General features: G+C 19.8%; 7 protein-coding genes and 1 pseudogene across 7 annotated transcripts, besides 1 other annotated feature; 2 read left to right on the top strand and 6 right to left on the bottom strand.

Annotated features, from left to right (window-relative positions):
- Nucleotides 1-2,681, bottom strand: PRELSG_0618900 (MSP3-like protein; the record flags this gene model as incomplete). Its single annotated transcript, XM_028675654.1, has 1 exon — nucleotides 1-2,681. A coding segment is annotated over one exon (2,681 nt), but the record flags the coding sequence as incomplete, so codon positions are not given.
- A 1,962-nt stretch (nucleotides 2,682-4,643) lies between these two features.
- On the bottom strand, nucleotides 4,644-5,383 carry PRELSG_0618850 (annotated as a pseudogene).
- Nucleotides 4,644-5,383: a sequence feature (MSP3-like protein, pseudogene).
- A 2,902-nt stretch (nucleotides 5,384-8,285) lies between these two features.
- Nucleotides 8,286-11,294, top strand: PRELSG_0618800 (U2 snRNA/tRNA pseudouridine synthase, putative; the record flags this gene model as incomplete). The annotated part of the gene is made up of 1 exon (XM_028675653.1): nucleotides 8,286-11,294. One exon carries the CDS (start codon nucleotides 8,286-8,288, stop codon nucleotides 11,292-11,294), a length of 3,009 nt encoding a protein of 1,002 aa, XP_028532221.1.
- Nucleotides 11,295-11,707: 413 nt separating this feature from the next.
- Nucleotides 11,708-14,335, bottom strand: PRELSG_0618700 (methionine--tRNA ligase, putative; the record flags this gene model as incomplete). Its single annotated transcript, XM_028675652.1, has 1 exon — nucleotides 11,708-14,335. One exon carries the CDS (start codon nucleotides 14,333-14,335, stop codon nucleotides 11,708-11,710), a length of 2,628 nt encoding a protein of 875 aa, XP_028532220.1.
- Nucleotides 14,336-15,054: 719 nt separating this feature from the next.
- Nucleotides 15,055-17,065, bottom strand: PRELSG_0618600 (conserved Plasmodium protein, unknown function; the record flags this gene model as incomplete). The annotated part of the gene is made up of 12 exons (XM_028675651.1): nucleotides 15,055-15,090; nucleotides 15,155-15,227; nucleotides 15,298-15,390; nucleotides 15,485-15,597; nucleotides 15,681-15,728; nucleotides 15,820-15,869; nucleotides 15,953-16,016; nucleotides 16,136-16,223; nucleotides 16,292-16,425; nucleotides 16,565-16,709; nucleotides 16,789-16,896; nucleotides 17,016-17,065. 12 exons carry the CDS (start codon nucleotides 17,063-17,065, stop codon nucleotides 15,055-15,057), a joined length of 1,002 nt encoding a protein of 333 aa, XP_028532219.1.
- A 749-nt stretch (nucleotides 17,066-17,814) lies between these two features.
- On the bottom strand, nucleotides 17,815-18,345 carry PRELSG_0618500 (ADP-ribosylation factor, putative; the record flags this gene model as incomplete). Its single annotated transcript, XM_028675650.1, has 1 exon — nucleotides 17,815-18,345. The coding sequence occupies one exon, from the start codon at nucleotides 18,343-18,345 to the stop codon at nucleotides 17,815-17,817; it is 531 nt and encodes a 176-aa protein (XP_028532218.1).
- A 659-nt stretch (nucleotides 18,346-19,004) lies between these two features.
- IF3b (translation initiation factor IF-3, putative) lies at nucleotides 19,005-19,952 on the top strand (the record flags this gene model as incomplete). The annotated part of the gene is made up of 1 exon (XM_028675649.1): nucleotides 19,005-19,952. The coding sequence occupies one exon, from the start codon at nucleotides 19,005-19,007 to the stop codon at nucleotides 19,950-19,952; it is 948 nt and encodes a 315-aa protein (XP_028532217.1).
- A 962-nt stretch (nucleotides 19,953-20,914) lies between these two features.
- Nucleotides 20,915-26,586, bottom strand: PRELSG_0618300 (conserved Plasmodium protein, unknown function; the record flags this gene model as incomplete). Its single annotated transcript, XM_028675648.1, has 8 exons — nucleotides 20,915-21,049; nucleotides 21,124-21,271; nucleotides 21,416-21,472; nucleotides 21,593-21,695; nucleotides 21,784-21,836; nucleotides 21,985-22,071; nucleotides 22,144-26,101; nucleotides 26,547-26,586. 8 exons carry the CDS (start codon nucleotides 26,584-26,586, stop codon nucleotides 20,915-20,917), a joined length of 4,581 nt encoding a protein of 1,526 aa, XP_028532216.1.
- Nucleotides 26,587-27,411: the final 825 nt, after the last annotated feature.

Genomic DNA, 27,411 nt, shown 5'->3' with positions numbered 1-27,411 from the left:
CTATCATTTGTTGGAGGTTTTATTTCTTCTTTTTGATTTTGTTGTTGTGTAACACTATCTTGTGAATTACCTTGTTCTGTTTGATCTGATAATTCTTCTGTTTGTTCATTTTCTTGGTTTTCCCTTTCTGTAATTTTTGATTCTGATGGGTCTTCTTCTTCTATTTGCTTATCTTTTGTATATTTATGTGCATCATCCTCATTTTCACCTGTTCTATCCATATCAAAATTATCATTTTCATCTTCTTTATCTTCTATTTCTTCACCATCTGATTCTTCGTCTATTTCTTTATATAATTCTTCATCATCTAATTCTTCTAGTTCTTTATATAATTCTTCATCATCTAATTCTTCTAGTTCTTTATATAATTCTTCTTCATCTGATTCTTCATCTTCATATTCATCTGATTCTTCATCTTCATATTCATCTGATTCGTCATCTTCTTCATCTGATTTTTCACCCGATTTTTCGTCTGATTCTTCACCTGGTTCTTCATCTGATTCTTCTTCTTCTTCCTCTTCTTCTTCCTCTTCATCATCTTCTTCTTCTTCTTCCTCTTCTTCTTCCTCTTCATCATCTTCTTCTTCTCCTTTTTCTTCTTCAGTTTCTTTTATAATACTAGTTTCAGTCTTAAGTAATTCTTCTGTTTGTGGTGCATTTGGTATAGTTTTTTGTTCTAGTGTACTTTGTATTTTTTTTGTATCTACGACCTGTGGATCTTCTTTTTGCTGTTCAGTTTTTTTATTTTCCCCTTTATGTTGTGTTATTTCTTCTTTTACTCCTTCTTCTTGTATACTTTCACCTTTTTGTGATCTTTGGTGTTGCTTCTCATGATTTGATCGTGATCCTAGGTCCTCTGTTTCTTCTACAACAGTTATTATTCTTGTTTCATCTTCCCTTCTTCCACTTTTATCGTCTTGTTCCCTTTCAAGTACTTTTGTTGTAACTGTAATATTTGGTGATGTTTTCGGCTGTATTTCTGATTCTGAATTTATATCACTTGTTTCTTGCTTTTCTCCATCCAATTGCTTCGTTTCTACTTGCAGATCTGTTTTTATTGAAAGACTTTCTTTTCTTGTAGGGTTCGCATCTTTTGGAAGAATTTCTTTGTCTATATTAGTATTTGTTGCACCTTCGCTTTGGTTTACTTGACCTCTTGATACCATTTCCTCTGCTAATTCTAATGAAATTTTTTGTCCTTGTGAATGTTCCAATTCTTTTGATTTTTCTGAAACACTTTGTTGTGGATTTAATTGGGGATTACTACCTTCCCCTTGAGAATCACCTACTTTTTCAACTACTGGATTTTGATTCACAGTAACGTTTTCTAAATTTAACGTATCTTGTGATGCTGATTGTGGATCTCTTTGGCTTGCTTGGATGTTAGATTCTAGTGGTATTGTATTCACTTGTAATATCTCTGCATCATTTTCACCATTTCCTCCTTTAGAAAAAGCCTCTGTTCTTCTATCCTTTTCTGCAGAATCTTCTAATTTCGTATCTCTACTTCCTGTTGGTGGTTGACCTTTTCCATTGCTATGGCTAACACTAGCTCCACCAGATTCTACTTCTGTGATATTTTGATGAAGCTCTTGTGGTTTTGGTTGCGATTGTTCTTTTGCTTGTTCTGGTTGTAATTGCTGTGATTCTTGTTGTGATTGTGCCGATGATGGTGATGTTTCTTGTTGATTAGTTAGTACATCTGTATCTAATTTTCCTTGATCTTCTTTTCTATGTGCATCTAATGCGTCATCTACTTCTTTCCTTCCTAAATGACTTGGATCTTCACCACTGACATCCCTCTCTGCATCTCTAGATTGGGGACTCTCTGTTCTTCCAGTTTTGTCTTCTTTCGTTAATATAGCACTTTCTTTATGTTCCGTTTCGTCTGGAGAACCAGCTGCTACTTCTCTGCCACTATTTGTTACTCCAGGCATATTTCCTTGAGCATTTGTTCCTTCTGTTACTGTCTTGTTATCCAATGATAAAGAAGATGCAACTGTCTCTTCACTTACTGGGCCTCCTGAATCTAAGGAAACGGAATTAGTAACACAATCCGATCTATTTAAGGTTTGAGTTTCATCAACTGTTTCGGGTACTTTTGGAATTAATGATACTAGTGTATTTGCCACACCTGCTATAGATTCTATTCCTTTTGAAACTAGGGATTCTGATGAATCTAATCCTAATGATTCTAACATTGATGAAATGGTTAAATCTTGTGATTTTTCTTTTCCCTCAACACTAGATTCTCCTAATTTTTGCTCTTCAGCTTTACTGTCTCTGCTATCTGATACATGTGTGGTTCTAACTGTTTGAATAGTTAATTCTCCATCTCTTTTTATTACTAGATCTTCAGAGGGATCCTCAGAATCCAGTGTGTCATCTTGCCCTTGCGTAAATTCAACAAAATCTTGAAATTTAAAATTTTCATCAAGATTCGAAGGTCCTTGACTTTTCTCAAGCTTATTAGGATTATGTAAAGTTTGTAAATTTCCATTTCTTATTGATTCATTAAGAACCTGAATTAAAGGATTATTATCTGCATACCCATTTCTTAAATTATGTTTTTGTGGATTTATATATGTAGTACTATCAGAATTATTTATTAAATTTTCATTTTTTTGACACATATATAATTTTAAAATTAATAAATAAAAGCAGATATTAAAAACCTTCATTTTTGACTATTTTTTTTTTAAATAATTACAAAATTTTAGAGTACATTAAAAAGAAAAATGGGGTCTCTAGAGCTATTCTAATTAACATAAAAATAAATTTTTAACAAGTACAGGAAAATAAAAAAATAGAATAAATCTTGATTTATCTCATAAAAAATTTAATAGAAGATAATTACGTGGAATATATTGGCTTTAATAACATCAATTAATATTTTTAAATTACTAAAAAAATTAAATTTTTGTAATTATTTAAATAATTACATGTAGAAAAATGTCATGTAAGATTGTTATAAAAAAAAAAGTTTTCCACATCATATTTAGTAGAAATAAAAAGGGATGTTTTTATAAAAATTGCGAATTACACAAAATATATAATTAGAAACAATTTATATAAAAAAAAAAAAAAAATATATTTTTAATATAATAAAAAAAATTAATTCATTGTCAATTTAAAATGTTTTCATTCTTTTAATTCGCTAGTTTTTTCTAAAAAAAATGAAATGAATGTTTTTTCTAGAATTGATACATGATATTTAACAGATTTTAGTGGTTCATACTTTCTTTTTTGCAGTTTTTAATCCTAGATAAAAAGGAATAAAAAGTATATATTTTATATTTTTCATTTTTAGTTAGAGAAAAAGTATACTTTATTAACGTAATCTATAGAAAATAAAAAGTTTTTAAGTAAATACATTATACTATTTTAATTTAGAAATAAAGAAAATAGATTTATTTTAAAAAATTTCAGAATCTCTTTATTATCTTAAACATTATAAAAAAGGTTCTAATAAAAAGAAAAGAAAATTATTTTTATATTAAGAAATATATGAATGTGTGCACTTAATTCTTTTTTGATAAATAAAAGTAAATTACTGTAATCTCCTTTTTTAAATATATTTCAACACAACATTAGCATTCTAATGAAATAACAAAAAATAAATTATAAAAAGAGAATTTTTTTTTTTAAATTTCAATTTAAAAAAAAATAAAATAAAATTTTAATGTCATGTAAAGGTATTTCCCTTTAACTTTCTATAATATCTAGAAACGTTCTGTTGTAATTTTTAAATTTCATGAAATCACAGAAAATTAACATTTATAATATATTATTAACTATAATATTTTATTTCTATTGTATAAAAAAAATAAAATAAAATAAAATAAAAATAAATCAGAACTTATTAAATGAAAAATAAGAAGAAAAAAAAAAAAAAATCTTTTATATTATTTTGCATCAAATAATAAAATGTACATTTTGTTTTCTACTACAAATTTTTTGTTCATTATTTCATATAAATAAATTAATATATAATTCTATATGAAAAATATAATTACGAAGTTTTTTTTAGTGATAAAAAATTAATATTTTTTAATTTGATAAGTCGGTTTCCAAAATTTTATATATTATATATTTTGTGCATTTTGATTATTAGTATTTTTATAATTATTTAAAAGTATTCTTAATAAGTTGCATTTTATTTAAAATTTTAATTATAAATATTTTATATTCACACGATAATATTTATATATATAATTATTGTGGTACGTGAAAATTTAATAAAAGAAAATAAATGCGTTTAGTCATAATATGGCAATATTATTTGATTATTCTCGTAACTTCATTTATGTTTTATTTTACTTTTTTTCTTTTTTGTAAATATATTTTTATTACTTTTTTGATGATGAATTTTTATCTTTTAAATTCCAATTTTTTTTAAATTTAAATGAATTCCTTTTTTTATTTTATTAATTTTTTTCTTATATTTTATTTATAATAGCATAAAATATATAAAACAATGTAATAATTTGTTTTTATATATTTAGTTTTTATGTTATATTTTTATTATTTTGGATAATATTAAGTAAAAAATTAATAAGAAATTTAAGATTTATAATATATTACAATGAGGAAAATGATAAAAAATATTTATGATAATTAATCAAAATATCACAACTGCTATTTTAAGTATTTATAAAAATTTGATATATATAGTTTGCCAACCTCTTTAGTGTACCTACGACATTATAATCATCGATTAAATTTATGAATGTTTTCACTTTATTTTCAGCTTCTTTTTTAACTTTATTATCTTCCTTAAAATCTTCAATGAGTAATTGATGAGATTTACTATCATTTATTGGTGACTTTATTTCTTCTTTTTGCTCAGAGTTTTTATGTGAATTACTCTATTTTCTTGGACTCCGTCTTCTGGAATTTCTTTTTTTGACAATCCTGATTTTTGTTCCTCATCTACTTTTATATCTTTTTCATTATCACTCTCTTCCTTTTTCATTTCCTCTTCTTCCTCCTCTATTTTTTCTACTTATTCTTCTTCTTGTTTTTTTCGTTCTTAACGCAGTTCTACATCTTCTTGAGATCTTGATGCTTCTAATACTGGTGTTGCTGACACGATTGGTAATTTTCCACCTAAGCCCTTTTCTGGGGTTCTAGGGGAGTGTCCTGTTATATGTGTCTCATCTTCTTTTACTGCATTTCCTACTTTATTTTGAACTCCTGAAATACCACTTTGAACCTGAATCATTTGACCTTGTTCATGGCTATTAAGATCATACACATTTTGTAAAATTTCACATTCTCCTACTGATCCAGTAGGTAGTATCTGAATTAAGAAAGGATTGTTATATACATTCCCATTTCTTAAATGAAGTTTTTGTAGATCTATAATCAAATGATTTGAAGTTTATCCCTTAAATTTTTATTGTTTTCACATATATATAAATTTAAAAATAATAAATACAAGGTAATATTCAAAATTTTCTTCATTTTTCATATTTTCCTTTATTTTGAGCAAATTATAAAATTCTGAATCATTTAAAAAAAAAAAGAATTGGGTTTTAGTCTAGTTCTGATAAAATAATGATAAACTAATTTTTAAGGAATACTGGAAAAAGTATGAAAGTAAATTACTACTATGAAATTATATATATAGATTAATAAAAAGTATAAATATTAAAAGTAAATTATAAAGAAGAAAAAAAAAAGTAATAGGAAGTAGTTTTATTGGAAATAAATAATTAATAATGCTAACTTTAAAAATATAAATTAGCTTTTAATACATTAAAAATAAATAAATATTGTATAATTAATCAACTAATTTTATTAATAAGAAGTTACTTTACGGAACTTCTTTTAAAGTAAAGAAATCATGCTTTTAATTTTCCAAAAAAGACAATTTGTTCAAAATGACAAATATTTTAATTTTATAATCTATTAATATCTTAAAAAAAAAAGTGTAATATGATTTTTATGCTAAAACTTAAATATGAACATATTATTTGATAATTCTGTCTTTTTTTTAATTCATTATAAAAAGTTCATATTTTATATATTTTATTGTTCATAATATAAAATACAAACTTTACTCATTCACTCTAAAAAAGATAGACGCTTTTCTTATATATATTTTTTTTCATATTAATTTTATAATAAAAAAAATTAAATTTTCTGAAAAATAAAAATATATATATATATATTTAAGTAATGTGCATTTTAGAATTATATAGGGTGTGAAATATAGTTAAAGTTATGTTCAAATAAAAAATTTATTTTATTATTTAAAAAAAATCCAATGTAACCTTCCAAATAATACTATTGTAATAACTTTTCATTGAATAAGTCACAAGCAAAAAAAAAAAAAAAAAAATTACACGTATGAATTAATTTCATTGTATTCAAATTAAAAATGTGGACTAAATTTAAGTGATGTATAGGCAGTTTTACCAGTAACTTTTTATAATCTTTAGTGAATTTTTGTAAAGCATTTTATATTTTTTAAAATTATATAATAATATATTCATTATATATAATTTAATTATATGATTATTTTAAGAAAAAAAAAAAAAAAAAAAATTTGCTTCCATTTCATGATTATTAAGAAATTGAATTTTGTAGTTTCTTTCATTATATATAAGTCTCTTTATCCATTTTTTTCTTTTTTAACATAGTCCACATAAATCATCATTTTAAATTTCCTTTTCTTTTATCCATAAATACACTTTTTATTTTTCTCAATTTATATATATATTTGCATTATTTCAGTTAATATGGCTTGAATAATTTTTTCCACACACATTTAGAACTATTCTAGATATATATAGACCACTTTTTAAATTGAAATTAATTTTTTTGTGCATAAATATATTATATAGTATTAATTTTATTTTTTTTTTTTTTTTTATCTAATCATTTTACAAAAAGTTTTAAATCTGGTAATTTTTTCCTTTTTTTTTGTATAAAATTTGTTATCATAAAAAATTCAATAACTAAATTTAGTGAAGTATAAGAGCAATTATAAATTATATATGTATATATATAAAACATAATTGATAGTTTTAATATATTTTTGAGATAAATTTAAATGAAAAATAAATAACACTTTTTTCTTGACTTTTAAATGATTCTAGTTGATAATATTCATAGGATAATTGATACTTTTTTTTTAAGATAGAAAAAAATAACATATTTTTTATAAAATTAATTAAACATTATTTTCTTTTCTCTTTTTTTTATCATTTATGAGAGTAATGATATTCTAAAATAAAAAAAAAATTTAATTCAAAAAGTCTCCTAGATAAAATAAAAAATTATTTTGTTAAAATTTAAACAATCTCTAATATATAAATAAATTTATAGAAGGAGAAATTTTACATTTTTTTTTTTAATTTTAACTTTAAACATAATATAATAATTTCTTTTTCTCAATATATTATAGCTCAGGGAATAAAAAGTTTTTATATTGTAGTATCTTAGTTTTTTTTTTTTTTTTCTTTCTACTTATTCTAGGTATCTTTTATTCTTAAAAAATATACTTTTAGTACAATTGAAAGAATTTGAAGATAAAATACCATATTTACAACATGTTTTTATTTAACAAAATAACAATTTTTAGATTTCCTATAAATTTCTTTTAAAATATATTTTATATTTGTATATTAAAAAAAATAATGCTTTTTATCAGATTTCATATAAACAAGGTTTTATATTTAAAAATTGAGAAAAATAATAAAATATAATATAAAAATTTTCTTTATATTAAAAAATGAAAAAAAGTTTTTTATGAAAAAAAAGAAAAAAGAAAAAATGGCATATATTTTCAAGTCCTCAATATATATAAAAAAATAAAAAAATATGAAAAAAAAAATTAAAAAAAAAAAAAAATGGATATATTGTAACGTTTACATTTCAATTAAATTTTTTTTTTTTATTTTAGACTTTATAAATTTTAATAAAGGATAGTTAACAGAAATCATGTTTGTATTCCTCATTTTTTGAATTTATAATAGTATTCTCTTTTTTTTAAAGATAAACTATTTCAATATCATTTCAATTGTCAATTATTATCATTTAAAATATCTTTATTTAAATTCATATAAACGAGTAAGAAATTTTTTCTTTTTTTTTATTTAAAATATGTATTATGAAGCAATATCATGTGATCTTTTTTTTTTTTTTTTAAATTATTTAATTTTCTAAAGCCTTTGTAAATTTAAAAAGTGAATTTTTTTTATTCCTTAAAATTTTTTTTTGTTAATATCAAGATATAGGTATATAAGAAAAATTATAAATTTTTTATTGGTAATATAATGTATTCTATTGATAATTACGGTATTGATTATTTAATTAGAAAAAATATAAATCAAATTGAAGGAATAAACGGGAAAATAAAAGCATTATATGAAGATTTTCATGTACATGAAATAACTAAAAATGATGAAATTCTTTACTTAAATGATCTTATAGATAAAAATAGAATTAATAAAATTCTAGAAGAAAATGAAAAAAATGAAGAAAGGAATATATTGGAAAATATTAGTAATACAGATTTAAACCTTAATTTAATTTCAAAGTATATAAATGAATTCAATCAGAATATTTTCAGACAATTTTTACAGATGTTATATGAAATATATCAATTAAAAAATAAAAAGGATCCAGATGATATAATTAATAATTCAAAGGATATTACTATTCCTTACTGTTTTTTAACTGATGTTGATAACGTAACAAAAGATGAAAATTTTTCTCAAAATGAATTTTATGATAAAGGAGAACTTCATGATGTAGTGGAGAAAAAAAATTTAAGAAAAAATATTCATAAAGTTATAAAGCAATTTTATCCATTTTTAATAACGGAGACTAAAAATATTACAAAAATTGAAACTGTTATATCTCATGGAAATATATTAAATGACAGTCTTCTAAAAAATAAATACAACGTGAATTTTGATTTTAATAATAAATTTGGAAACACAACAAGCGCTATTGAAGTTTATCCATCTTTATATTGTCTTAAAATTATTTTACCAGATTATATATATAAAAAATTAAAAAAAAATTCTAAAAAATATCGTTTTTGTAGAAATGACGAACTAGAAAATATTAATATCCATCAATTTAATGATATAGAAAAATTCAAAAATTATTCAAAAACACTGGAACGAAATTCCGAGTTTCTAAATTATGAAAATAGTAATGAAAAACAAAATGAAATAAATAAAACAATAAGTAAAATTGAGAGTGATAATATTTTGAAAAAAAAAAGAAAATTGATAGATAATAATTTGAATGATGAAAAATTACTAAATTTAAAATATCATAGTTCTTCAAATGAATTAAATATACAAATATTAAACCAAGATGAAACAAATGAAAAGAAGATATATAATACTTATGAGAAAAGTAAAAATTTTAATGAATCTTATAATGAAACGTTTATGAATGATGAGATAATAAATAATGAAACAAATTATGTAGATAATAAATTAAATATTCGTATAAATGATAAAAAAAACAAATTTCAAGGAAAAGATACTTACTTGTATAGTTATAATACTTCACATGAATTGGATAACATGGAAGCTATAGAAAATAATACATACTTAGATGATTTAAATGAAATTAGAAAAAAAAAGAGAGAATTAAAAAATAAAAAGAAATATTTACACTTTAATTTATATAAAGAAAATAAAGATATATGTGAAATATTAAATAAAATTAAAATAAATTTAAAAAAAAAAAACTCTGATATATCTTACTGTGGAATTAAAGACAAAAGAGGAATAACAGTACAGAAATTTTGTATTTATAAAATAAAAAAAGAGGATATATTCAAATTAATAATCAATAAAAGTAAGTGGTGCAATAACGTATACTTATCAAATTTGGAATATAAAAATGAAAAATTATCTTTGGGAGATTTAAAAGGGAATTTTTTTAAGATTTTAATTAGAGGAGTAGATAATGATGTACAAGATAAATGCAAAATTCTTTCTAAAAACTTAAAAAAATATGGATTTGTTAATTATTATGGTTATCAGAGATTTGGGAGCAAAAAAATAAAAAATTATGAAATTGGGATGTGTATTTTAAAAAAAAATTATAAACAAGCTCTTTCTTTAATCATTGAAAATTCAGAACTAGATGATGAAAGCAAAAACACTTTGATTACATATTTAAATACAATAAATGAAGAAAATCAAATAAAAAAGGAAAGAGATGTGAGAAAAAATGAAAAGGATAATAAAAATGAGAATGAAATGATTTACGAAAATACAAAATGTGAAGCAAAAAATAATGAAATATTTTACAAAAATGAAAATAAAATTTTTAATAATAAAAGTAAAAACAACCATAAAAAAAAAAAAAATAATAGTATAAAACGTGAGGATAGTATTCCTGAAGACATAGAACGTATAATTAACTCTATTTCAAATAAGTCATACGTAGAAAAAAAGATTTTAAATTCATTAAAAAACAGTACGAATTTTAAAAATGCATTTATGAATATACCTAAAGATATTTTTTCTTTATTTATACATGCAACACAAAGTTTAATTTTTAACATTTTGGCTAATATTAGAATGAAAAAATATGGGTTTCAAATTGCAATAGGTGATTTAGTTGAAATAAATAATTCAGAAATTTTAAGTAGTGATGATTCAAATATAGACAAGTGTTCCAAAAATAAGGATATATGTAAAAATATTGTTGTAGTGACTCAAGAAAATATTTTATTATATGATATTTATGATGTCGTTTTGCCTTTACCAGGAGATCAAAGTATGATGCTCCCCATTAATTTAATTGATGAATATAATGAAGTTTTGCAGAATTTTAATTTATCACTAAATGACTTCAAATCAGAAAAAAATTTTTTTAATGCTTCAGGTTGCTTTAGAAAAATTGTTGTTAAACCATATAACGTCAAGTTAGTTTTTATAAAAAACAATATTGACAATTCAAATAAAATTCCAGTAATTAAAAGTGATTTATATAAATTACTTAATGAGAAAAAAGAAAGTGAAAAAGAAAGACTACAAGAAGAGGAGAATGATGCCACTAATAAAGATAATGAAAAAATTTGTGAGAATTATATAAAAAAAAGTGATGAGCCTGCTATCAATGAAAGTAACTTTTTAAATACAGAAAAAGAAATTGAAGAAAATATTATTTTTATTTCCAACAATTTCTATCATGAACATTTAGTCAAAGAAATACCAAATTATCAATTGAAATCATCCATTTTCTTAACTTGTTCTTTACCAAAGTCCTCATATATAACAGTTGCACTTAAAGAAGTTCTAAATCTTTAAAATACTTATATTACATTCAGTTGTTAAAATATTTTTAAATTTTTATTAAGTTTGATTCAAGTTATAAATTTGATATGCGCATGTCTGCATACTTTAAATAATATTTTCATAAAATTTGCTTATATTTTTTAATTTTTAGAAGTTTAACTACAACGATGCAGTAGTTTAAACAAAAAAAAAAAAAAAAAAAAAAAAAATTGAGAACTATTAAAGTAATATAATATTTTTATTCTATTGGTGAAAAATAACTTATCATCATTATAATTTTTTTTTTTTTTTTTTAGTATTCATAAGAAAATTTTGCAAGAAAATACAAATGATTAAAAAATCTTCATTTATTTGATTGAAAGTGTATATGCTTATCATGTTATTTAATTTAACAATTAAGGACTAATTATTTAAATTTTTTATAATTAAAAAAATTTTAGTGATCCATTATTTTGAGTTGAATGATATAAAGGTTTATCATCTGAGAATGCAAAAACTAATGGAATATTTTTTTCAAAAAAACAATTATTTTTAATGATAGAAAGGTTTAAAGCATTCACTTCTTTTTTCGTTAAATTATCTCTTTGTTTAACAAGGGTTTGATAATTTTTAGCTTGTATTAAGGTACCTGTAGGAATATTTTCCTTTAATGAAAATGTAAAAATTTCTTTATTAACATGTGGAATAATGGCATTAACTGTAAAATTATTTATTGGTATAGGCTTAATATTGAGTAATGCGACTGTTAATGTATTTATAAAATTCTTATTGTAAGGAAGATATAAGACAGCGACGAATTTTTCTTCATCTACTTCTAAATCACAAATAGTTACATTGTTCAATTCTTCAACTTTTATGATATTAATTATTTTACAAACTCTCATAATAACTTTTTGCATTTTTATCTTGGCTGTTGCTACTTCAAATTTTTTAAATAAAATATTTTCGTTGTTTATGACAATTCCTTCTTTTAAATTGTTTAGCCATGGAGATAAATCAGCAATTTTTTTTTTTGGACTATTTAATTTTTTAAATATTTGGGAAGCAATTGATGGAACAAATATATCTAAATAATGTGCTATAAAATAAATAGATTCTAACATAATTCTAATAATGTGCAATTTTTTATTTTTCTCTTCTTGTTTACATTTCCAAGGAGCTAAATCAGTAAGGTATTTATTTAAGTCTTTGCAGACATTAACAGTTTTTTCGCAACATTTTTGTACGCACAAATTTCTCATATGATACTCTACTCTGTTGATAAAATATAAAAGGTTAAATGGTAAATCAATATTATATTCTGAAAAAAAAGGAGGAATTTGGGAATTATTAGATGATTGGCACAATGATAAAGTCCTCTGAACTAAATTTCCTATAGTATCTGCTAAGTCAGAATTGCACATATCAATTAAATTATCGATATCAAATCTCATATCGCAACCTCGTTTTGTTTCTTTAATTATATGAAAACGAAAGGCATCAGATCCATATGTTTCAATAATTTCAAAAGGATCTATAACATTACCTAACGATTTAGACATTTTCTTTCCATCTGCTGCCAAAACAAATCCATGAGAAAAAATACTTTTAGGTAATTTTAAATTAGCTGACATTAAAATAGAAGGAAAAATTACTGAGTGAAACCATGTGATGTCTTTACCAATAACATGAACATCGGCTGGCCAGAATATTTCTTTTTCCTTGTCAATGAAACAATTGGAATAATAATTTAATAAAGCATCCATCCATACATACATAACGTGTTTTGGATCATTAGGAATAGAAATTCCCCATGAAAAGTTGATTCTACTGCAAGATAAATCATTTAAAGGTTCTTTTAATCTTTGCAATATTTCATTTCTTTTCTGCTCTGGTTGAATAAAATCAGGATTATTGTTTATATGTTCTATTAATTTCTTCTGATATTTAGACATTTTAAAAAAATATGATGGTTCTTTCATTTTTTCCAATTTAACATTATTTAATGGGTCCATATAATTCATTAATTTTGCTTCATTTTCAGGTACATATGTTTCTTCTCTAATATTATACCATCCTTCATACTCACCCAAGTATATATCTCCATTTTTTGCACAAGTATTCCAAACAGTTTTAACTACATCTTTATGAGTATTACTTGTTGTTCTGACATAATAATCTAATGTTATATTTAAAATATCATTTAATTTTTGAAATTTTAAAACATTTTTGTCACATAGCTCCTGAGGAGTTAAATTATTTTTTTTTGCTTGATTAGCTATTTTAATTCCGTGTTCATCAGCACCACTAGTAAAAAAAGTGCATCTTCCTATATTTCTGTGATATCTTGCAATGACATCAGCTAAAACTATTTCATATGCATGTCCTATATGTGGGTCTCCATTTACATAATTAATAGCAGTTGTTATATAAAACCTTTCTTTTTTTAAATATTTATTTAAATCTAAATCATGCATTTTAGAAACGAATATACTGTATATATTTTTAAATTTATATATCTCTTGAACATTCTTTATAATAATTTGTATATCCTCTAATTTATTTATTTTTTCTATGTAGTTACTTATATTTACCCAACTTTCTTTGCATATATGAATATTAGAATGTTTTAATGATGTATACACAAATATATCTGCCAGAGATATTTTATTTTCCCCTTTAGTACTACATATAAAATTTTTACTCTTATTATCATTTAAATATGCTTCTAATTCATCTAAGCTGTCAATAATTTTCTTTTTATTTAATAATTCAATATGTTTTTCTAATAGATCACTCCATTCTATCCATGCTAAATAGGAATAAATTTTGTCATCTAGACATTTATTTTCATTACATAAACGATGAAATAAAAAGCATATGGCTTTTGTAGAACTAACAAATTTATTATCATATAATAATAAAGGTTTTTTATTTATTATTAAGTTCTTTTCAATATCAAAAGTTCGAGTATAAATAAAATCGTCACATAATTCAACGCGAAAATTATATATATGAGCAGCTAACATGCATTTCACTGTATGAGTAAAGTTTTTATGGGGATATAGTTTCATAGTTAATGAGTTCATTGTTAAAAAAGTTATAAAAATTTCTGAATTTTGTAATATGAAATAAAAAAATGGAAGAATAATAAAATTATAATAATAAAAGAAAAATTGCAAATCATTAATATTTATAAAATAAAATAATTAAAAAAAAAAAATTAAACAATTTGGCAAAAAAAAAAAAATAAAAAAAAAAAATATATATAAAACATAATAAAATATAATAAAATAAAATATCATGAAATAAATTACTACTTTCAAATATTTAAACTTTTTAAAGGAAATATTATAAATAATACAACTATATACACAATTTTACATATTTATAATAAAAAGTATATATTAGTGAAGATCCTTTAATTTTGGATTGCCAATTTGCTTTTATTTTAATGAAAAGTAATTTCATAAATTTATAGTAAAAAAAAAAAATAACATTTTCTAATAGCAAATTTCAAATTTCTTTTTTTTTGTATGTTAATAAAATTTTCCTTTAAAGAAATTTTTGACATTTATTTTTTCATATATCTTTTTTATAATCTTAAAATATATGGAATTTTGTTCGTAATATCAATCATCGAAAAAAAAAAGGAAACAAAAAAATAATCAAGGATTTTTCTCTTTTTTTTCTTTTTATTTTATAAAAAGAAAATTAAAAAGTAATAGAATAAAAGAACTGCTTTATTTTATTAGTTCTATGTATATTGTATATTCCAAAAAAAAAAAAAAATTTATTCATTAAAGTAAATATTAACGTATTCTAATGCCTACAAAATAAAAAATATATTTAAAGTTTTTTTTTATCAAATTTTTTTTTTTTATTTATCTAACTTTAATAGCATCTTTGTCATCTTTCATATCTTCTAATACACTTTTAAATGCTTCTGAAAATGGACCACTATAACTGTAAACACACAAAAATATGCGTATATATATATATCATATATCATATCGTATTATATTATTTAAAGGACCATTGAGGAATCTGATTGTATAAGCATGACAACTTAAAAATATCAAACCAGCTATTACATTTTTCAACATCCATAAGGGTATTATTTGATTTTCTAGAATTAATTATATAATTAGAATTCATGTAATTAATCATAAAATCATTAAATTAGCTTCTTTTTTTTTTTTTTCTTTTTTATTAATTTTTACTTAATAATTTCTTTTAAATCAAAATAAATACTAGTCCAAGCAAATAAACTCAAACTTTTGGATGACAATTGTACTGAAGTTCTATTTTTAATTAATTCATTTATTAGTCGTGTCTAAGAAAAAAAAAGATAAGTAAAATAAGACGTTAAGTATTAGAAATTCATTATTTTCTTTTTTTTTATATTTATTTAATAACAATAATTTTTTTTATATTTTGTTCGTAAAAGCCCAAAGATCTTAAATTCTGAATAAAAGTAAAAAAAGGATGTAGTTGTAATTTTAAAATTACAAAAAAGATATCATCATTTAAATAAAAATATATATATATATATTACTTCTGAATTTTTCTCCTTTTTTGTGTTATGATAATAAAATAAGTTATGTTCTGTGTAAAAAAAAAAAAAAAAAAAAAAATTTAAACTTATACTAATTCATAATGTTTAAATATATTATTGAATCATAAATAACCTAATAATAAATTATGAACTTCATTTGTTAAATAAATACACATATTATATGAGTCATCATAAATCTAAAAAAAAAAAAAAAATATGTATATATTCACTTATTTATATAATTATTTTTTATTATTGTTTTAATATTCATGAAAATATCTCATAATTCTAAATATATTTATATATTCATTTTAACTATCATGGATTCTTCAATAGGATTATTTTTCAGCATAAGCATTGATTTTATTGTTATTGTATAAAAAGGACTTTCTAATTTTATTTGACTAATAAAAAAAATAAATAAAAATTTCGTTAATATTTTTTCTGTATGTTATAATATATTAATTATAACCTATTTTGTCTAACAAAAGAAAAAATTTCTCTAACATCGTAAAATTTTTTTTTTGAAAAAAATTCTTCCATACATAATAAAATATATTTATTAGAAGGAGGACATAATAACCATCCATTAAAATATTTTAAAAACTTAAAAAAAAATATATATATATATATAGAAAATTAAACATGAAAAAGAAGGCATATATTGAATATATTTAAAAAAAAAAATATATTTGTAATATGCATGGATTTTTTTTTTTTTTTCTTTTTTATGTAGAATAATTACATCCTTTGCTTCATTCAGTTGATTAACTCTTAAAATAAAGACAAAAAACAAATTAACATCTTGTTGAGTATTTAAATTTCTTCCAAAATTATAATAGATATTTAATAGATGTAAAGACAGTTTATAGTCTTCCTCAGTTTTTGATCTATAAAATTTTTAATTTAATGTAATTTTATTAACTTAGTTTATTATTATTATTTTTTTTTGGAAATAATATTATTTACAATTTAAAAACTTCAAATAAATCATCCATTTTTAATTTATGTAATTGATTTTTTTTGGCATAATTTTCTAATATGTCTATTTTTGATTTAATTAATGAAGTGTTAAAACTAAAAAAAAAAAAAAGTTAAAATATAAAAAAACATATTTTCATAATAAATTTGAGATTAATAAGAATAATCTTTTTAAATATAGGATTTTAAATAATTTTATGAAATTTTATTTTTACTATCTTGCATTTAGCGAAAAACAATTCAGCTTTAGTCTTTTTGCTGCCATTTTTCTTAATGCTATGATGACATATAAATGAAAAAGAAAAAGAAAAAAAAACAACTATAAAAAATAGTAATACAATTTTATTAAAAAAAAATAATGACAAATATAGAATAAGTTACATAATCCTTTAAAAAGGACTGCTAAAAAGAAACATAAATTATATGATATATATACTATATTTAAAAATAGAGAGAATATCTATTAATTAAGCATATATTTAAATTATTTTAATGTTTCCTAAATTATGGAAAAAAAATAATATTTAAAAATAGTAATGTTATAATCAATAAAAAATTGTAAACTTATTGGATAATATATTAAAACAATGAACAAAAAAAAAAAAAAAAATTTATAAAGGTTGAATGAAAGATATGAAAACTTTAAACAAAAAGAAAAAATAAATATTGAATAAAATATAAAAATAATAAAAAAAAAAAATATATGTATTTGATTCATAAAAACGGAATCAAACTTGCTAAGATATATATATATATATATATATATATATATATATATATATATATATATACATATTTATGTTTACGAAGTTGAAAATGTGTTCATAAATTGAAATTTAAATTTGATTAAATATAAAAAAAAAAAAAAAAAATATGAATAATATTTATTTATAGATATACATAAATTATTAATATATATATATATATATATATATATATAAATATTTTAAAATTATACAAATTTTTTTTTTTTTAAATATTACTATATAATTTCATTAAATATTAAAAAAAAAATTATTTTATATTATTAACTAGCCAATCCAATGCTTCTGTAATACCAACATTTTTTGTTGCACTAGTACTGAAAATAGCCCATTGCCTATCTCTTATTGAAGTTAAGTTTAAATCTTTCGATATTTGAGATATCTGAAGGCAATTCGGTAGATCTTGTTTATTAGCAAAAATAACTAACAAAACCCCTTCTAAATCAGGTTCCTTTAAAATCATATTAATTTCATATTTAGTATTAATTAATCTTTCATTATCTGAACTGTCAATAACATATATAATTGCATTCGTATTTTTATAATAGCATCTCCAATAAGGTCTAATAGATGATTGCCCTCCCAAATCCCATACTTGTAACTTTAAATTTTTATAATTTACTGTTTCCACATTAAAACCTATTGTTGGTATTGTCTGAACTATTTCACCTAATTGTAACCTATTCAATATAGTTGTTTTGCCAGCATTATCTAAACCTAAAATTAATATTCTTATCTCTTTATTTGAAAACAAGCGAGAAAATATGGTTGAAAATATCATCCCCATTTCCTTTTACTTACTTAATATAATACTTTATATTGACTTCAATTTTTAAATTAATCTTGTTTATTTAATAATTCATTATTTAATTTTTCATTCATAAATTCATAAAAATATGCACTTTTTTTTTTTTATTACTTATATGATCGCTTTATAAATTATTAATAATATTTTTACGAAACTATTTATGAATATAAGTAATAAAATTCTTTATTTATGCAATATATTAATTTATTTATGAATATTCTTAACTATTTTTAACTTTATTCATTTAACCTAATATTTTAACATAAAAATTTTTCTTTCTCTTTTTTATTATATTTTTAATTTTATTATTATCATATGAATTTATCTTAATTTTCCTTTTACATAATATTTTTTTATTATATAAATCATAATATAAACAATTATACACATACAATTTTTTTTTTTCTTTTTTTTCTTTTTTTAAATATATGTTTATTCAAAGTTATTCAACTAATTTTTTATTCTGCTTGTAAAATTTAAAAAGAAATTTAATTTTTAAATTGTATTTCTATATAAATTTCCTTTAACTCGAAATTCTTTTTATTTTATTATGTTGCTATAAAAAAATGCTTTTAGTAATTTTCCTAAAATTTCGTGATAAAAATTAAGCAAATTTTATATATGAACAAAAAATGGATATGTTTTTGTTAAATAAAAAATTAATTCTACTTCCAATTCGCAATTTAAAAATTTTATGTATGTGCAGATTTCTTTATTCTTACTTAATGAATAATTTTTTCTTCTTAGAGAAAAAATATTTCATCAGAAACCTAAATTATTCAGATATTATTGATTATCAAAGATACTTGTATAATAATGAAATAAAAGATAATTTTATTTTTTTAAAAAAAAAAAAAAATATGTCAAATACAAATTCCAAAAAAAATGTAGAAGAAAAAATAAATGTTAGAATTACAAGTGATGAAAATGGAAATGAAATTAGAAGTGATAAAAATAGAAATAATAAAATTGAAAATAACGAAATAGATAAGGATGAAATAGATAAAGATGAAATAAATAAAGAAATAATAATAAATGAAAAAATAAAAAAATATAAAATTATAAATAATGAACTTCAAGATGATATATTCTCTAATAATGAAGCAGAAAAAAATTATTGTTTACTTAATAAAGAGAAAGTTTTAAATTCATTGAACTATAAAAATTTTACTCACTATAATTTTGATCCATCTCTAAAAGCAAAAAAGATTCAAATTTATTATAATTGTGAAATGTATGATATGGAAAGAAAAATTAAAAAAATAAAAAATCTTTTATCAAGTGGTTATCCAGTGGATATTCTCTTAATTTACAACACTGATAATAGTATCAACAAAAACTTAAAAAAAAACAAAAAATTTAAAGAAGATGAAAATGAAAATAATAGAAATTTTGAAATTAATAAAATAAAAAGATTTGTTGAAACACAAGAAATGAAACAAACGAAATACTCTTTACATGTATACATTAAAATAAATTTAATATTAAATCATTTAAAAAGTATTTCTACTGTAGATCAGATTTTTAGACATTTTAAAAACAGAAACCATATTATTCTAATTAAAACATATCCTAAGTGAAACTTTAAATAATATGCAGTCGTTTATTTAAAAGAAAATTTGTTTATTTAAACATCAAATAATATATATAAAAATATCATGAATATTATAATTAAAAGTACATTAATATATAATAAAAAATAATTTATTTTTAATATGTTTTGTTTTTTTTTTTTAAACTTTATTATTTTTTATAAAAATATAAATCTGCAAATTTAAGATTTATGTTTTTTAGAAGAAAAAAAAGTTAATATTTATATTAAAGTTTTTTAAGTTTAGAAATATTTCTAAAATTAATTTTCATAATAATTCCTTTTAATTCTTTTATTTTTCATATAATATAATATTATTTAATTATGTCATTTCTTCTATAACATTTAAATTTGTAATCTTGATTTATCTTATAATTTATTTTTTAGAATAACCTTTTTTTTTTTTGGTGTTTATTTTTTAGTATAATCTTTTGGGCAATATAATATTTTCAAAATTAAAAGACATAACTGTTTTTTCTAGACAAATGTGTTACATGTTTTAAATAAGTATAACAATATAAAAATAAAAACAATTATAAATAAAAATTAAATTCATAAATGTAAAAATTCACAAATGAAATAACAAAATAATTCTATATTATTGTATTAAAAAGAAAAAAAAAGAATTTTAAAATATTTATGTGTACATATATATATAATAACTAAAAGTTTTCATTTAAAAAATTTATATTATATAAAGCAAATAATAATAAAAATATGTATTCATAAAACAAAAAAAAAAATAAAAAATTATTATATAAATATTTAGGATATATATAAATAAGTTACATATACAAAAATATTAAAGTAAATAAATGCTTAAAAATAATGTAAATTCATTAAAAACAATATGAAAAATTAAAAAAATTCAGATATTTGTATTACGTACATTTTATACTTTAGATGAAATTTCAATACTGTTAATCATTTATAAAATATATGTTTAAAAATTTAACTATCTAAATCATGAATATCAAATGTTCTAGCGGAAAAATTATTCGAATCATTAAAATCAACTAAATAACAAATTTTACTTACTTCTGTTTTTTCATATTTTTCATATAGTCTATATAATTTTTCTAACACCTAATAAAAAAAATTATAATAAAAAAATTATTAAATAATTATATATATACATATATATATGTATATATATTTACATTTGTGACATTTGAAAATACTCCCTTCTTTTTTATTTGTGAAGAAACACATTTCTCCCATGTAATTCTAACAACTTGAATTTTATCCTCGGACAATTTTAAAAATGGATTTAAAAAATACAATAAAAATAAATTAATAGGGCATTCACTATAAAAAAAAAAAAAAAAAATTATAATTTGTTTTATTTTTATACAAAATTTTTATATGCATATGTTTCATAATAAAATACTAGAGTATTATATATGTAAATTAGTTTTCAGTTGAATGGTACTATAATTTTTGTATAATTACTTAATTATTCCATTACACATTTTTATGAATATTTGCCTATCGTAAAAATGTTTACTTCTAAAAATAAAATAAAAGGAATAAACATTATAATTATCTTCTTATAAGCATAATTATTTCTCTTTTCTTTAGTTTTCTTTACTTTCTGAGCATGTATATTTTTCTTTTTTTTTTTTTTACTTTGCAAATGTAATTATAATTTTTTTAATTAAAGAAATCTCATCTCCTTTCTTGAAATAATAACTCTTTAATTTAAAGTTATCTTCATTTGATATTACTATATCTAAACAATTAAAAAAAACAAAATAATAAAAAAAAACATTTATACATATATGTTGAGTTTTTTTTTTAAAGAATTTATATATATTAACCTTTTTGATATTCTTCTAGGGATAATATTTTTCCATTTCCTTTGAAAAAATTACTGTTAAAAAAATAGACAAAGATACGAAAATGAATTTTTGCAAATATCAAAAAAAAAATATATATATATATATATATATATATATTATAAAATATAAAAATAAATTGTCATATAAAAAATTCAACATATTTTTTTAATTTCTTTTTACTAGATATTTGGGCATCCTTTTTTTAGAAATAAGTAAAAATAACTTGATGTATAAGTGCGAATTAGGGCAACATCATCTTTGCATAATCTTATAAAAGAAGAAAAATACATATACATATATATTTACATGTATATGAAAAAGTAAAGAAATAAAAATTACTTCACAAATATTGGGAAAAGATATTTTCTTATTATATTAAGATCATCAGTTTTTAATAATATCTTAAAAATAATTTTTGAAACTTTTTTTCGTAATGAATAGTTTATTGTTTTAAATTCCAAAACGTTGGATAGATAAGAAATAAGAATTCTTTGTATTTTATTTGGAAAAAACAAAATAATTTTATCATAATTCTTTAAAATAGATTTTTTAACTAATACATTTGAATCTTTCAAAAAGTAATAAATAAAAAAATGGAAGAAAAATAATGGTGAATCTTCATTATAATATCTTCTAAACTTCTCTATAAACTTTATATAAATGTTTTCATAAATATTTAGGAATTTTTTATAAAAAAAAAAGTTTTCATTTTCTTCGTTTATAAAAAAGTCACTTTCATATAAATTTGTATTTATTTGATTTTGTATTTTTTTGATTTTATTTTTATAATTATTCAACTTTATATATTTATTCTCTTTCATCTTATTTTTCATTTTTATTTTTTTGTTTATATTTTTCTCGTCATCTTTATCGTCTTTTTTTTCATTTTCTTCATCTTTATCATCTTTTTTTTCTTTTTCTTCATCTTTATCATCTTTTTCTTTTTCTGCTCCTTTATATTCATCTTTATTTTGATTTTCTTTTTCTTTATTTTTTTTTTCCATATATCCTTCAATTTCTACTGTTTTTCCTTCTTCATATTCTTCCCCTTCTTTGTCCTTGTTTTTTTCTTTATTTTTTTCTTTTGATCCTCCTTTTTTTTCTTCCCTACTTTTATCTTTTTCTACTTTGTCTTTTTCTATATCTTCTTTTCCATTTACTTTTTCTCTCACTTTTTTTGTTTCTTCCTTCTCTTCATTTTCACTTTTTTCTTCTCTTCCCTTTTTCTCTTTATGTTTTTTTTTATCTCCCTTTTCATCTTTATAATTATCAGAATAATTTTTTTTTTCCTCTTCTTTGATTCTTTCCCTTTCACTATATCCTATATTCCTATTATTATTTTTTTTAATATTCATTTCATCACTCCCAGTATTATTATTTTCTTTAATGCTATGTATTTCTATATTATCCAAACTTATTATGTTTGAATTTTTATTTATTGATTTATTATTTTTTTTGTAGTCAATATTAGCATATTTTGCAGAATCATTAATAGAATTTTGTACTTTCCATGTAGTTGCTTTATCTTTTTTTTCATCATTTTTCATTTTTCTGTAGCTTTTGTTCTCAACTTTTAATGAATTTTCCACTGTGGTTGGAAATTTTTTTTTATTAGGTGTTTTTCTCTTTTTTAAAAATTTATCAATATTTTCATGCTCATTATTTAATTTTTCATCACTAACAATTAGATCAGATTTTAAAAAATTATGTAAAATATCATAAAAGAGAGATGCTATAGTTTTTCTTATAAAGTAATAAGGATATGTACATATAAAAAAAAAAACATGAGAAAAAAATCTAAAGAAATATTTTTTAAAAACTGAAATTAAGATAGGTAAGTAAAGAGCAGTAATATATACTGCATTTATGTTGTGTGATTCAATAATATTACTAGAGTTATCAAAAATATATTTTTTTTTTATTAAATCAATATCTATATCCCCAATATTGTATATATCATCATCATCATCAATATAATCACTATTCTTACTTTTATTCTTATTTTCTTTTCTTGAAAACATTCTTGTATATACGCTATTTTTTTTAATTAACTCTAATTCATTAAAAAAACATCCTTTAATTAAACATATGTCAGTGCTAATATTATGATTATAAGCGTTATCTATAATTTTTAATTCTTCTTCATTCAAATAAGAAAAATGTAATTTTCTATTACCTTCTTCAATATTATCTATTTGATCATCTATTTTTTTAAAAGTAAAATTATCATTATCGTAAATTTCAAAAAAATTTTTTATGCTTAAACAGAAATGGTTATTATTAATTATCAAATCATTAATTAAGCTATTGTTATAAAAAAATGATGATGATGATGGTACCATATCATTCTTTTTTTCATTATTTAAAATTTTTTCTTGTGAACTTGAATAAAAACTTTCATTATATATACTATTTTTTGTATCTTCATTTTTATATGTATGACTTTGACTTTTAATTAAATTACATATAAGAACATTTTCTTCTCCATCTCCTAAATAGTTATCACTTTTTTTTTCATTTTCACCTTTTCTTATATCTATTTCAGGTTTTAATTCATATATTTTTTCATATTCTTTTAATTTTAATTCATCGTTACCTAATAACTTTTCTGTTGAATATTCATTAATATTTTTCATTCTTTCATTTTCTTTTATGTTTTTTATTTCAACTTTTTTTATATTTTCCTTTGAATTTATTTTGTTGTTTTCTTGTGATTCTATTTTATCCTTTTTGCTTGTATTATCTTCAAAATTAATTTCATTAATTTCTTTACTGTAATCTACTGCATTCGATTCAGCACTTATTTTTTCATTTATTGATATATTTCTTTCAACATTTTTTTCGTCATTTGTTAAATTTGCTTCAATGTGTGTTTCGTTTTTTGTTAAATATTCTCCAATATTTCTTTCCTCCTCTTTTTTTATAACTGAAATATCTTCTACTTTTTTTTTATCCTCAATAATTGAATTATTGTTTTCCTTATATATGTTTTCTTCATTTTCACACACAATATCTTTATGGTTATTTGATAACTCTTCTCTATAAATGTTATTTATTTCAATAAGTTTTTCTAATTTTAAACCTGTATTTTCACTTTTTGAGGATATATCATAATTAATAGAATCGTATAATAAATTACTTTCACATGTTTCATTGGAAGCAAATTGATTAAACTCACAATTAACTTCTTCCACATCATCAAAATTATTAATTGATTCTATTTTATTTTCTTGGTTTTCATTTATTTTAAATTCAAGATGATTGGTTTGACTTTCCGAAATGTTAAGAAAAAAATAATTATTTTGTTTTTTGGCTGTTTCATTTAAATAATTTAGAGTAAATAAATGTGAAGAAAAGACATTATTAAAAAAAAAAATCAGTTTATGAATATAAAAAGGATGAATTAAATTAATATCCTCAAAATTGCACATAAAAAAAAATAAGTTTATTAATGAATAATAAAATATATATAAGTTACAATTTTTTAGAAAATTATTATATAAAGGAACAAAGAAATAAAAAAATATAGTCTTAGAATATAATGAAGATATATGTGCACAATTATATATATTAATTATTTTAATAATATCATTTTCATCACTGCACAACTTTTTAAAAATAATAAATATTCTTGACAGATCTTCTTCCTTTAGCATTTTACATATACTATATAAATTGGATGAAATATATATTTTACTTGAAAGATCTTTATTTTTAAGAAAAGATTCCATATATGGAATTAAAAAAGTAAATATAATATCTTTGTCAAATATATGGCATATTTTAATTAATAAAATAAAACCTATGTGCTTATATTTGTCATTTGATATAAGTGATAATATGAATGGAAAAATTACTTTTTTTCTACTTTTAGCATTAATATGAGTAGATAAAATTAATAATGATTTCATTACATTTCCTAAAATATTTTTATTTTCATTATTTTTTATAAATTTTTCTATTATTGGAAATAACATTTTTATTATGTCTACACAACCATTATTATCATTATTATTTTGTAACAAATAAGCGCACAAATCTCCAATTTTATTACATATTTCATTTTTAATTTCTAAATTGTCATTGCTCAATTTCAGTATCAATGGATATATATATTTCTTAAAATTATCATAATTTATATTCATTAATAATTTCATTAAATCTTTCACAAATATCAACTTACGGCATTTTAAATTGCTATTACCATACAATATTGCTTTCTCTAATGAACTTGCATTTTCATCAATTTCTTGATTTATACTTTCAAGTTTTAATTTAAAAAATGTAAATTTCATACCTGTGAAGAATTAACAAAAAATAATATATATAGAATTAAGCTAATACAACATACTATCATATATGTATTTAAAACTCTAACTCTTAAAGAAATTATATAAAAATATATTTATTATAAAAGACATGGAAAATTATTAAGAAACGAAAAAAAAAAGAAAAAAATATATGTGTTCATATACATATATATGTATAAATAAATAAATAAATAAATAAATAAATAAATAAATAAATATATATATATATATATTTAACAATGTATAGAACTTTCTTAATTATTTTTCTAGTGAATTTATATTCATGATATAACGACATTTATATTTTGAATTTTTCAATATAGCTTATTTCTCAAGAGTTAATTGTCAATTTTTTCTTTTTTTTTTCTTTTTAATATGTGCCTATTATTTTATATTTTAATTTTTTTTATTTATATTTATAAATAAATTCACCTGTTAGCTTTGAAAAAATTCCATTTTTTTGATTTACCATTTTTTTCATATTTTATTATTATTACTATAATTAATATCTATATTAATTTCAATAGTAAAAATTAAAGAAAAAAAAATAAAAAAAAAAAATATACAATTTTACCATTGTCATTCTATTATTTATTTCTCGTGACCAATTCAATTCTCTATAAAAATATTCCATAAAAAATACAAAAAGTAATTGTATGTGATTATTGTCATTATATTAATTTTTCTTTTTATTTTAATGATATAATTCATATTAAGTATAAAAATTAAATAATATCATCAGTAAACTCATATATATCAGTTTCAATTTAATATTTTTATTGCATTTTGAAAAATTATAAATAGCCAACGTTTGTATATATATATATTTTAAGAACTATAATCTCTTTTTATATCTTTTTTTTTTTTTCTTAAAAAAAAAATAAACAAATAAATGAAAATTTTTAATGTAAATTAATATATGTGTGCAATCATAAATGTATGTTTTATTATTTTTATTCTAGAATAAAATCCAAAAAAAAGAAAAAAAAAATGAATATTAAGAGGTACACTTTTTAATAAAAATTAAATATATACATATATATATACATATGTATACTTTATTATTTTAAAAAATAAAAATTCTCTAATAAAGAAATGTTTATATATATCTAAATTTGTATTACAACTATTCATTATTTTATATAAAAAGTTGTTAAAAAATTATATTTTTTTTATTTATTTTAGTAATCCATTATAGACCATTATTTATACATATATATATTTTCTAATATATAGATTAAAAACACATTTTAAAAAATGAATTTCAGTTATTTTTCTAAAATGTTAAAAAAAAAAA

Source organism: Plasmodium relictum, assembly GCF_900005765.1.
Source record: "Plasmodium relictum strain SGS1 genome assembly, chromosome: 6".
Classification (NCBI taxonomy): domain Eukaryota; phylum Apicomplexa; class Aconoidasida; order Haemosporida; family Plasmodiidae; genus Plasmodium; species Plasmodium relictum.
The sequence above is the reverse complement of the archived record's forward strand: the minus strand, read 5'-3'. Positions and strand labels throughout refer to the sequence as shown.